Source organism: Schistocerca piceifrons, chromosome 2, assembly GCF_021461385.2.
Source record: "Schistocerca piceifrons isolate TAMUIC-IGC-003096 chromosome 2, iqSchPice1.1, whole genome shotgun sequence".
In the NCBI taxonomy this organism is placed as follows: Eukaryota; Metazoa; Arthropoda; class Insecta; order Orthoptera; family Acrididae; genus Schistocerca; species Schistocerca piceifrons.
In genome coordinates this window covers 966,167,602-966,180,999 of record NC_060139.1, presented here as the reverse complement: position 1 = coordinate 966,180,999, position 13,398 = coordinate 966,167,602, and the positions used below count along the sequence as shown (strand labels likewise).

At 42.1% G+C, this 13,398-nt stretch overlaps 1 protein-coding gene across 1 annotated transcript in view; it reads left to right on the top strand.

The window, feature by feature from the left end:
• The first annotated feature begins 1,390 nt into the window (after window positions 1–1,390).
• The window catches only part of LOC124776024, a 173,668-nt gene continuing 161,660 nt past the window's right edge, over window positions 1,391–13,398 (top strand). Inside the window, exon 1 of the mRNA XM_047250864.1 lies at window positions 1,391–1,427. Within this exon, the coding sequence (XP_047106820.1) occupies window positions 1,391–1,427 (37 nt within the window). The remainder of the gene's footprint in view (window positions 1,428–13,398) is intronic.

The window sequence follows — 13,398 nt, the reverse complement described above, 5'->3', positions numbered from 1 at the left end:
GATCTGGGCCATCCTGCGCTGCTCCAGAGCCGCTCGTACGGCCGGTGACAAGCGGTTTTCGGCCGCTTGAATCCGGTGGTCGTACGAATGCTTGTCGAACTGCATCGAGTAGAGTCCCAGACTGACGTGCATCGTTGTCATGGTCTTCAGAATTGCTGAATGCCCTTCGTTGAAGTAGCTCACTGCCAGGAAAGTCGCAATCTCCACAGTCTTCGCACCAGAATGCAAATGCTTGGGGGCTAACTTCTAAACTCACGCGTTCAAACTTTCCTCTCGAGCACCGGTACAATAACTTGTCCTCCGAAAGGGCCTCGTCGATCGGATGAATCACTTTTTGAACTTCTTTGGAGAGCGGCTGGTCGTGTTGATATTCGTCCAGATGTCCGGCAGCCTCTGCAATGCGCCACTTGCATCAATTAGTTTCTCCAGCCGGACAATTTTGGTGTTGTGGGTGGTCATCCGTCGAATACTTGTGGAAATACGTTGCCCGAATTGCCTTCTTCATCTGTTCTACCGATTTGTAATGGCGTCGTATTGTCAAGCCGTAGTACGTCGTAAGCTCCTTGGTCACTTTATCAGTTTTAGTCATGGCAATAATATAGAAAAACTTTTTGCGGCTACAAAGTCGAAATTCCCAAAAAACTGGTGCGTGAAAAAGACCGATTTCAGGCAGGTGCATTTTTTTGTTCAGCAGCGAATTATAAATATTTCCGTTCCGTATTCGGGAAAACCGTTTCAGGGAATGGGTTCTAAACACTTTTATGGATCCAAAATTGCAATTTTATAAAAATAGATTTTTTGAACCCAAAGATAGTAAATCTCCCCTTAATATTTCAAGGTCAGACTGATGGTGGGGACAGACTGATGGTAGACGTGGTCCAGGACGCAGAAAATTATCCTGGTGTTTTGGATTGAGCACTGCATCGTTGTTCAGGTAAGCCGCGGACTGACACCAGACCATGCGACTGATGGCCAATGTTCTTAGAGGAAAAGACAGATAAAGAAGAATAGATGAAGACCTATCACGAAGTGCTTTATGCCACCGTTTATGATTATGGAGCAGTTGGCAGACAGAGATCTGTAATCCTATTATCTGCGCATTTCTGCGGTTTGTGCTGCCAGACGCGGCGAGGTGCAGCACGGCATAACGCCGGCTGGCAGGGACGAATAGCCGCATCAGTTTTCGTCCGTAATGGGGCGCAGCGAAGCGGCAAACACGGCCCAATGTGACACTCACTAGCCGGCAGCGAGTGGCTCCCAATCAATAACCCATCTCGCGTGGCCGCCGCCACCACCTGTCGCCGAGGGTGACACATCTGCTGCTAAATCGCTCCAGCCGTCGTTCTTTGTAACTCTCTAACGTTGCCTACTAGCAGGCCTTAACGCAGGGATGGGGATGGTGAGAGAGGACCACGACGAGGGCGGAGGTAGCTAGTCGGTTCCCATTCAAACACAGCAATCACAGTACCTATCCATACTAAAGATGGTGTAACTATGTAACGTTATTTAACGCAGAACTGTGCCTATAGCCCGATTAAATTACTTGATAGCTGTCGCCAGTCATTTGCCGTTACAGCGTTGCCACATCGGCTGTCAGTTACAGCATCACATCAAAACTGCTATTAACGTGTAACGCGAATAGATGCTGGAAGTGGCCGCCGCAAGGTATGTTGTAAATGGGAGATACTCTGTCAACAGCTGATTTCAAGTAACCAGTGAGTGAACTGCGGCAAAAGTAGTCCCTTATTTTAAACGTATGTACTAAGCTAACCAGACTCCTGATCCGTAATGTGCCCGAAAAAACAAAGGTCATCTATGTGCGGCGATGAAAACAAACTCTACGAGCAAACTCGAGGTAGAAAAAAATCAAGTTTCAGCGACGACAGCAAACCGTAATTTCCCGCTATCATTCGTTACCTGGAACTATTGTCACACTGGCTTCACGATCTGCCGCGTCTCCAACCTGTGAGCAATCCTCATTGCCACCTGGTTAAAGGTTATAGACGACACAGGCAAATTCCAAATGTAAAACGAATGATAGAAGGAGAAATAAGAGTAAATTAAAAAGTCAACATGATGATGAAAGTGACGCTGCGAAGTATTAGAAATAGTAAAAAGCTACATTTAAACAAATTAACTGACTAAAAATAATAATGAAAGTCTTTCGATTAGATTTAGAAATAAAAAACTTTCGCTACATTTGAACAAATTCGTATGTACAATCTACTAAACGTGAAGTTTTTTCGCTAACCACTGCACTACGCCAGACACCTGAGGAAAGCATTTATATTCATAACTGTAGTCTCTCAGTCCGCAACGATGAATTGCAGCCCCAAAAATTCGGCTTCACACAGCGTCCTGCGAAGCTAATCTAGTGTACGCCGATCTCTGTGCTTTTGATAACTGTATATGTGACGCTGAATCGCGTCTTGTGCGGAGGTATCCAGTAGTAGTTTGGTTAGTGCTGTGTTTTATTAGCAGAGGTGGACTGTGTGTGTGTGATGTTTTTGGTGTTGTTATCATGCGTGAACAGTTCAGTGACCGGGTTGTTCTAATAAGAATCGACAGCAGACCAACACCGACAACGATAGTTCAGGTATACATGCCGACGTCGCAAGCTGAAGATGAACAGATAGAGAAAGTGTATGAGGATATTGAAAAGGTAATGCAGTATGTAAAGGGGGACGAAAATCTAATAGTCATGGGCGACTGGAATGCAGTTGTAGGGGAAGAAGTAAAAGAAAAGGTTACAGGAGAATATGCGCTTGGGACAAGGAATGAAAGAGGAGAAACACTAATTGAGTTCTGTAACAAGTTTCTAGCTAGTAATAGCGAATACCCTGTTCAAGAATCACAAGAGGGTGGGGATATGAAGGGAGTACTTGGAAAAGGCCCGAGATACGGAAATTTCAATTAGATTACATCATGATCAGACAGAGATTCCGAAATCAGATACTGGATTGTAAGGCGTACCCCAAGAGCAGATATAGACTCAGATAACAATTTAGTAGTGATGAAGAGTAGCTGAAGTTCAAGACATTAGTCAGGAAGAATCAATACGCAAAGAAGTGGGATACGGAAGTACTAAGGAATGACGAGGTACGTTTGAAGTTCTCTAACGCTATAGATACAGCAATAAGGAATAGCGCAGTAGGCAGTACAGTTGAAGAGCAATGGACATCTCTAAAACGGCCATCACAGAAGTTGGGAAGGAAAACATAGGTACAAAGAAGGTAGCTGCGAAGAAACCACGGGTAACAGAAGAAATACTTCAGTTAATTGATGAAAGGAGGAAGTACAAACATGTTCCAGGAAAATCAGGAATACAGAAATACAAGTCGCTGAGGAATGAAATAAATAGGAGGTGCAGGGAAGCTAAGATGAAATGCTAGCAGGAAAAATGTGAAGACATCGAAAAAGATATGATTGTCGGAAGGACAGACTCAGCATACAGGAAAGTCAAAACAACCTTTGGTGACATTAAAAGCAACGGTGGTAACATTAAGAGTGCAACGGGAATTCTACTGTTAAATGCAGAGGAGAGAGCAGATAGGTGGAAAGTATACATTGAAAGCCTCTATGAGGGTGAAGATTTCTCTGATGTGATAGAAGAAGAAACAGGAGTCGATTTAGAAGAGATGGGGGATCCAGTATTTGAATCGGAATTTAAAAGAGCTTTGGAGGACTTTCTGTCAAATAAGGCAGAAGGGATAGATAACATTCCATCAGAATTTCTAAAATCATTGGGGGAAGTGGCAACAAAACGACTATTCACGTTGGTGTAGAATATATGAGTCTGGCGATATACCATCTGACTTTCGGAAAAGCATCATCCACACAATTCCGAAGACGGCAAGAGCTGATAAGTGCGAGAATTATCGCACAATCAGCTTAACAGCTCATGCATCGAAGCTGCTTACAGGAATAATATACAGAAGAATGGAAAAGAAAATTGAGAATGTGCTAGGTGACGATCAGTTTGGCTTTAGGAAAAGTAAAGGGACGAGAGAGGCAATTCTAACGTTACGGCTAATAATGGAAGCAAGGCTAAAGAAAAATCAAGACACTTTGATAGGATCTGTCGAACTGGAAAAAGCGTTCGACAATATAAAATGGTGCAAGCTGTTCGAGATTCTGAAAAAAGTAGGGGTAAGCTATAGGGAGAGACGGGTCGTATACAATATGTACAACAGAGGGAATAATAAGAGTGGACGATCAAGAACGAAGTGCTCGTATTAAGAAGGGTGTAAGACAAGGTTGTAGCCTTTCGCCCCTACTCTTCAATCTGTACATCGAGGAAGCAATGATGGAAATAAAAGAAAGGTTCAGGAGTGGAATTAAAATACAAGGTGAAAGGATATCAATGATACTATTCGCTGATGACATTGCTATCCTGAGTGAAAGTGAAGAAGAATTAAATGATCTGCTGAACGGAATGAACAGTCTAATGAGTACACAGTATGGTTTGAGAGTAAATCGGAGAAAGAGAAGGTAATGAGAAGTAGTAGAAATGAGAACAGCGAGAAACTTAACATCAGGATTGATGGTCACGGTGTCAATGAAGTTATGGAATTCTGCTACGTAGGCAGTAAAATAACCAATGACGGACGGAGCAAGGAGGACATCAAAAGCAGACTCGCTATGGCAAAAAAGGCACTTCTGGCCAAGAGAAGTCTACTAATATCAAATACTGGCCTTAATTTGAGGAAGAAATTTCTAAGGATGTACGTCTGGAGTACAGCATTGTATGGTAGTGAAACATGGACTGTGGGAAAACCGGAACAGAAGAGAATCGAAGCATTTGAGATGTGGTGCTATAGACGAATGTTGAAAATTAGGTGGACTGATAAGGTAAGGAATGAAGAGGTTCTACGCAGAATCGGAGAGGAAAGGAATATGTGGAAAACACTGATAAGGAGAAGGGACAGGATGATAGGACATCTGCTAAGACATGAGGGAATGACTTCCACGGTACTAGAGGGAGCTGTAGAGGGAAAAACTGTAGAGGAAGACAGAGATTGGAATACGCCAAGCAAATAATTGAGGACGTAGGTTGCAAGTGCTCCTCTGAGATGAATAGGTTACCACAGGAAAGGAATTCGTGGCGGGCCGCATCAAACCAGTCAGTAGACTGATGACCAAAAAAAAGCATGCGTGATAAAATACGAAATAAAATTGCCAGACACATGATTCGGGATCCAAACAAGTCAAGAAGGAAAGCCAGACAATGAATTGGAAGTGAAGTGACCAACTCTTGTGGCAGTTTGGCAACGATGAACGGGTTTGGGCGTGGCGTTGAGCGCTCTGACTGGAGGAAACCAGCTACAACGCGTGAATTGTCACCTATGAAGAAATTTTAATCGACTACAGTAAACACGTAAACATGAAAGAAATTTAATAATTTAAATTAAAAAGGAATATGTAGAGGGTCTATACAACGGAGATGAACTTGAAGGCAATATTATAAAAAGGAAAGTGGACAGAGCTGAAGATGAGACGAAAGATATGATACTGCGAGAAGAACTTGACAAAGCTCTGAAAGATCTAACTCGAAACAATGCCCCAGGGGTAGACGATATTCCTTCAGAACTACTGATAGTCTTAGGAGAGACAGCCATGAAAAAACTCTTTTATCTGGTGCGCAAGATGACTGAGATAGGCGAAATGCCATCAGACTTCAAGAAGAATTAATAATTTCGATTCCAAAGAAATCAGTTGCTGACGGGTGTGAAAATTACCGAAATATCAGTTTAATAAGTCATGGTTGCAAAATAATAAAACGAGTTCCTTACAGATGAATGAAAAAAGTGGTAGGAACCGGCTTCGCGGAATATCAGTTTGGATTCCGAAGAGTTGTAGTAACACGCGAGGCAATATTGAGCCTGCGACTTATCTTAAAAATAGATTAAGGAAAGTCAAACCTACGTATATAGCATTTGTAGACATACAGAAAACTTTTGAGAATGTTGATAGGAATACTCTCTTTGAAATTCTGAAGCTGACAGGGGTAAAATGCAGGGAGCGAAAGGCTATTTACATTTGTACAAAAATCAGGCGTCAGTTATAAGAGTAGAGCAGCATGTAATGGAAGCAGTGGTTGAAAACAGAGTGAGACAGTGTTGTAACCTATCCCAGACGTTATTCAATCTGTATATTGAGCAAGCAGCAAAGGGAGCAAAAGAAAAATTTGGAGTAGGAATTAAAATCTGTGGATGAGAATTAAAAACTTTTAAAGTTTGCCGATGACATTGTAATTCTGTAAGAGACAGCAAAGGACGTGGAAGAGCAGCTCAACGGAACGGTCAGTGCCTTGAAAGGAGGATATAAGATGAACATCAACAAAAGCAAAACAAGGGTAGTGGAATATAGTCGAATTAAATCAGCGGATGCTAAGGGAGTTAGATTTGGAAACGAGACACTTACAGTAGTAGATGAGTTTCGTTATTTGGACAGCAAAATAACTGATGATGGCCGAAGTAGAGGGGATATAAAATGTAGACTGGCAATGGCAAGAAAAACATTTCCGAAGAAGAGAAATTTGTTAACTTCGAATATAGATTTAGGCGTTAGGAAATCTTTTCTGGAGTTATTGTCTGGAGTGTAGCCATGTATGAAAGTGAAATATGGGCGGTAAACTATTTAGACAAAATGAAAATAGTAGCTTTCGAAACGTGATGCTACAGAAGAGTGTAGAAGATTAGATGGGTCGATGACGTAACTAATGAGGAGGTGCTGGACAGAATTGTGGTGACAAGATATTTGTGGCACAACTTGTCCAAAAGGATGGCTCGGTTAATAGGATACATTCTGTGACATCAAGGGTCCACCAGTTTAGTATTGGAGAGAAGTGTATGTGTGCGTGTGTGTGTGTGTGTGGGGGGGGGGGGGGTGAAAATCGTAGAGGGAGACCGAAAGACGAATGCAACAAGGAGATTCAGAAGGATACAGGTTACAGTAGTTATTCGGAGATGATGAGGCTCGCACAATACAGAGTAGTATGGAGAGCTGCACCAACCAGTCTTCGGACTGAAGAACACAACAACAAACTGAATAGCACACAGGAAAAATAAAAAATGGTTCAAATGGTTCTGAGCACTATGGGACTTAACTTCAGAGGTCATCAGTCCCATAGAACTTAGAAATACTTAAACCTAATTAACCTAAGGACATCACAAACATCCATGCCCGAGGTAGGATTCGAAAAATAAAACAAGTCGCTTCTAGTTAGAAGTTCGTAACAAGTCAAACAAAACGTGTGCTCTGCTGTGATGCTGCAGAAGTAGAAGCTGCCACCTGGTGGAAGTGTCTTACAATTGAAACTGGCTTTTCAAACAAAAACAAACGTCTGCTGTGATGCGGATGGCGGAACTATACACCACTCAGTTATTAAATGTTGGACTGTGTCTAGAAAGGTGAAACAACAATATTTGTGTCTTAATTAAAACAGCCAAAATTATAAAAACATAAAATATAAAATAATAAGAACGGAATTCAAACAAAAAACGAGTAAGAAATTTAAGAATTTAAACTAAAAAGCTCTCAGAAAAATTAAAATAAATCACTGCTAATTAGAAGCTTGTAAGAGGTTACAAATGAAACGGTGCGCTCTGTTGTGGTACTGCAGGGATAGATACTAGCGCCTAACTCTCCCCATCTATGCTATACTAACTGCTGCCACTCAAGATAATAGTCTGTCTAAATGCTGCTTCTTCGCTCGCCACAGTTTCGTCTAAGTAATTCAATACACTGATTATAGTAAATCTATATGCCTCACTTCTGCTGCTGTCCGCTACAGCCAGAAGACATTCACATACCAAAATACACATTTACTTGAGAATAGGTACATTTATGAAATCAGTGCCTTTCAGAGGTACGCTGAGAAAAAAAAAAGAGAAAAACGACGCACCACGAAGGAGTTATCCAAATGGGACGAAAATCGTTAGATGTAATGCACATGTACACCTCTGGCCCTTATGCAAGCACTTATTCGGCTCTTCAATGATTGTTGGCTGTCCTCCTGAGGGATATCGTGCCAATTTCTGTACAACTGACGCGTTAGGTATTTAAAATCCCGAGCTGGTTGGGGGAGGGGGAGAGAAGGGCTGCCCATAATGCTCCAAACTTTCTTGATTGGCGAGGGATTCGGCGATCTTGCTAGCCAACATCGGATTTGGCAAGCACGAACAGAAGCAGTAGAAACTCTCGCCGTGGGCAGGAGGGCATTATCTTGCTGAAATGTAAGCTCAGTATGGCTTGCCATGAAGCTCAGCAAAACAGTGCGTAGAATATCTTCGTTGTAGCGCTGTGCTGTAAGATTGCCCCGACTCACAACCGAAATGAACCTGCTATGAAAGGAAAAGCCACCCCAGACCACCACTATTGGTGATTCTTGTCTTATATGAAACACTCACTAGTGATCTATTTCACTCGATGTATTCTCGTATATCTATTGATTATTTTATGCAAATGGACTTTTTGATACCATTTACGTTCCATATTACTCATGTTGTATGGATGTTTGTTTATTACGTTTCATGCGTATAATTTATGCTGATTCTCAATAAATGCAACTATTACCTGTGAGCTATTTCACCAGATGTATTACTGTGTTATCCAGCACCTAGGCCTTTAGCTACATTTGGTCTGTATCTCTTCTCTATGGCTTAAGTCTTCGCTACTTGAATTTGAATATGTCGTCATTCAAATTGTGCTTTTACACATACGAACAAGCGATACCTTATTCTGTCCATACATAAGATTAGGGCTATTTACGTTTGCATATAACATCAAGTAAATCCAATTCACCACTTTCCTGTAGTGTCTGATATCGTAATTACTACCACATATAATGATGGTTTTGTTTGTCTTCTACACCTAGCTTACAACGTTATGTAACAACTTCACACTTCTTTTATATCAAACACCAAAACTGAATTTTTTTACTAGGTACTTATGTAATGTGTATTTAACGCCTAGACCTTAAGCTTCAATTCGTTTATACGTACATATACTTCCTTTGGATGATCACTGAATGCCGGCCGGAGTGGCCGTGTGCTTCTAGGCGCTACAGTCTGGAACCGAGCGACCGCTACGGTCGCAGGTTCGAATCCTGCCTCGGTCATGGATGTGTGTCATGTCCTTAGGTTAGTTAGGTTTAATTAGTTCTAAGTTCTAGGCGACTGATGACCTCAGAAGTTAAGTTGCATAGTGCTCAGAGCCATTTGAACCATTTGATCACTGAATTTTGATCAACCTCATGAACATTAGTGACAAAATAAACAGAAATAATGCTTTGTTTCTTAATTAACTGTTTTTTGACTCGTATGTGGTGTTGTTTGTTGATACAGTCCGTAGCAAATACTCAGGTATAAGGCACCATGGTTATATTTATGCAGGTGAGTGTTTGTAAACATGTTAAATTTAACATCTAATAGTTCAATTTTACCATTTATTTTATTCGGCAATTTACTGGTGGTCTTAAAACCAATTATTACACTGATTACAGTTGACATCTGACTCTGAGTTACAGCATTACTCGCTTTATTAGTGAGTATTAGGGTTTTTGACCATGGGCACTGCACATAGACTTCTGTACCTTAAATGTTGTACTGGTTTCAGTTGTGACCATTTTATGGCCTTCTTTTTAATGTCTTCGTGTTTGTTACCACTTAAGGAAAATTGTTCTCTAATGGCTATTACAGATTGTAGAGACGGAACATAGTTCCTTACAATTTAAATAACGTAAATCTAGTATGTTCGTTACGGTGCCACGTTGCCTATAGAGGCATGACTCTGTAAACCTTCACCGGCTAGCTGCACCAACTGGCAGCACATTCACGTAACAGTAACGCTGCTTATGTGGCTACCTTGTTCCTGTAGCGAGTGACACAAGTGGCTAGTGATATAATGTATGTAACCATAACGACCTATTTTAGGTAAGATAGCAGCTATAAACCACTTGCCAAATCCACTTTGTATGTCTTTGTTTTGTCACGATCGACATCAAATTTTTCACTTTGTACATGACAATAAGAGCGATTCAGTTGAACTCATTATAACGATACGTAATGCCTTACGACCTCATCCCCATCCCTCACCTCCTCCTTTTCCTCCAACATCTCTGCATTCACTACACTGTCTGCAGGCTTGATCCCCACCAACCTCTGGTTTCCTCCTTTTGCTCCACCCCCTGCCCATTGCCACGTCTCTATCCCTGTATTCCTCTTTCTCTCTCCACCTCTACCTCCACACCCTCCATCTCTTTCATCAGGGCAATTTCCAGCACCTCCCCCTCCTGCCAGATGTTGAACTTCGCCATGACATCTACCCTTCCCTCCCTGGCCTTGTTCCCTCCCCTCCCCAGGGCCCCCCTTTTCCTCTCCCCTCCTTCTCCCAGAGCGGATTTTCCTCCTCCCCCTGAGTCCCTGCACCCCCTCCTCATCTGTGTCCCTCCCATGTCCTTCCCTCCCCAGCCCTCATCGTCGCTCCCCCACCTGTCTCCCTCACTTTTTGACCCCCCTCCCTCCCTTCTTCCCTTCTCTCCCTTCTCCATGCCCCTGGCAGATCCTGTGTTTTGCTCATCACCATCAGTGTGCTATGTCAGTGTTGTGTTCGGTGCTGTTCTCCTGTGCTTTGAGAGCTGTGATTTTAACTGTATGCTGTACATAGAGTTACTGTCAGTGATCGTTCTGTGCTACGCCATCCATCGATACTTTTATGCTGCAGCCATACTTCGCCTTGTGTTCCTTTAATTGTCCCAGTGTATAGGTTTGTTTTTGTGCTCAATATTTTTTAAGGTTTTTGTCCCCATTCTAGTCGCCCCCTTTTTGTCTGTTCTCGTCTATTATGTCCCCCCATTTTTTATATTTTTGGCAGCCATATTTTCTCCTTTGTAATTTTAAATGTCTTCTGTTGTATCATTATTGTCTTTTGGCTGAAGAGCAGCGCAGATGCTGCTGCCAACCCACCCCAGATGGAGGATTGAAATTCAATATAGAAAAAGGAAGAAAAAAAAAGTGATGCCTAGTGGCTGGTATGCACAGAATCAAATAATAAAAGTTTTATTGGTTTCTATCATAGAATGGAAGTTTAAATATAAAATGTATTACGTTATTGTTCATTTACGTAATGCAACTTTCAATATTTTAGATCTGAAGATGGCTCGTGAATAAGCTGAAAGTAGTTATGAAGTAAAGGAGTTTAGCGATCTTGACCTACGATTTTTATCCACTTATTTTAACATAACAGAGCGCATATCTTCCGATCTGACAACGTCGTGCGGCCCCTCCCACCGGAGGCTCGAATCCTCCCTCGGGCATGGGTGTGAGTGTTGTCCTTAGCGTTAAGTTAGTTTGCGTAGTGTGTAAGTCTAGGGACCGATGACCTCAGCAGTTTGGTCCCTTAGGAATTCACACACATTTGACCATTTTTGACAATGTCAAATAACAATATATTATTATTGAGTTGTATTATTATGGATGTGTAGATCACTGTAGATATGGCGGCCGCTGTGGTCGAGCAGTTCTAGGCGCTTCAGTCCGGAACCGCGCTGCTGCTACGTTCGCAGGTTCGAATCCTGCCTCGGGCATGGATGTGTGTGATGTCCTTAGGTTAGTTAGGTTTAAGAAGTTCTAAGTCTAGGGGACTGATGACCTCAGACGTTAAGTCCCATAGTGCTTAGAGTCATTTGAACCATTTGAACTGTAGATATGTAGATGACATTTTATGATTATTGTGACTATCCCTGTGTTTTGGCTTTCTAAATTGTGACCGTTTTTAAATATTATTATATTCATGTCGTTAGCTGTTTGGAGGCTGACGATGCTGCTTACGTCACGATTAGTTTCGGTTCTCTCAATGCACGTTTGCACGCGGTCCATTTGTTAACCTTGCAGTGCCACCTGCCTCTATTCTGGCATTGGTAGCCTGTCCTGTGTTCGACTTTTAAATAGCTCAGTTGCATGCCCTGAAGGCGACTTGACCCGATGTAGTAACCTTTAAAGAAAATACTCGGAAAGGTTCTTCTCGTTTCTGACTGTAACAACACAGTATACCGCTCACAAACACAGTGTACTATGGTGCAGCTAAGCTGGGAGAAAGCGTATTATGCGGACCTGTTAAACAGTCATTACTACCCTCGTCCAGACGTTCACTGAAAATCTGTGTTGGAAGATCTCACAGATTTAGTGTAGCCACGCTATATTACAGGAATTATGAATAAATTCGTCTCTGGAGAAAAGAGCTCCATTCGAGAAAAATAAATGGACATGAAAATCAGGATCGACCACACAACACTGCAGCATTATTTGGCTCACTACGAGGCCAGGTCCGAAATAAGCAGCAATTGAAGCCCTCCGTCTCTGTAAATACTAGGAATACAGCTGCTGTTCTTCATTATTTTCCACACAGTATTGTGCGTGACTCCTTAACAGAGTGCTGATTCTAGAGTCTTCATGCAAGCTCCGCTCCTTCGAAATCTAAAATCCGCCTCTCAGGTTGTGCTATGCTGTCACTATCACTATTTCCATTGAACAGGAGGCGTCAGATGTCTCCTAGGTGGAGCTGTTGGCAAATACAACCTGCCATCTTCTATTCCACATCATTGTCCGTACTCTATAACCATGTTTGCTAATTCCGTAACTGGTTACAACGTCATTTCGCTAGGACTTAACTACTGTACAAAGCAGCTTATGATCGGAGACTGCGATCTAATAAACCTTAATACCAGGTCTGACCACGTCAGTACACACATCATACCATCAGCAGCTTGGTACTGCGGTTTCCTACCGCCGTCTTTTGTAATACATACTCACCTGTCTGGCTTTCCTACCCTACAATTCATAATAACTCTACGTTCATAATAACTCCATTAATTGCATCAAACAAACAATGACTTGTAAGTTTTGTTATTGAACTGAGTCGTCCCACGACACTTTTGAGTTCGTAAGCTGCGACTCACAAGGGAACCTCCCCACCGCACCCCCCTCAGATTTAGTTATAAGTTGGCACAGTGGATAGGCCTTGAAAAACTGAACACAGATCATTCGAGAAAACAGGAAGAAGTTGTGTGGAACTACGAAAAAAATAAGCAAAATGTACAAACTGAGTAGTCCATGTGCATGATAGGCAACATCAAGGATAACATGATTCGTAGGAGCGCCGTGGCCTCGTGGTTAGCGTGAGCAACTGCAGAGCGAGAGGTCCCTGGTGCAAATATTCCCTCGTGTGAAAATTTTTCTTCCTTTATTTTCGCAAAGTTATGATCTGTCTGTTCGTTCATTGACGTCTCTGTTCACTGTAATTAGTTTAGTGTCTATGTTTTGCGACCGCACCGCAAACTTACAGTTCGGAAAATATTCATTGACCTTGTTATTGAAGTCGCGAGCTATATTTACTGGA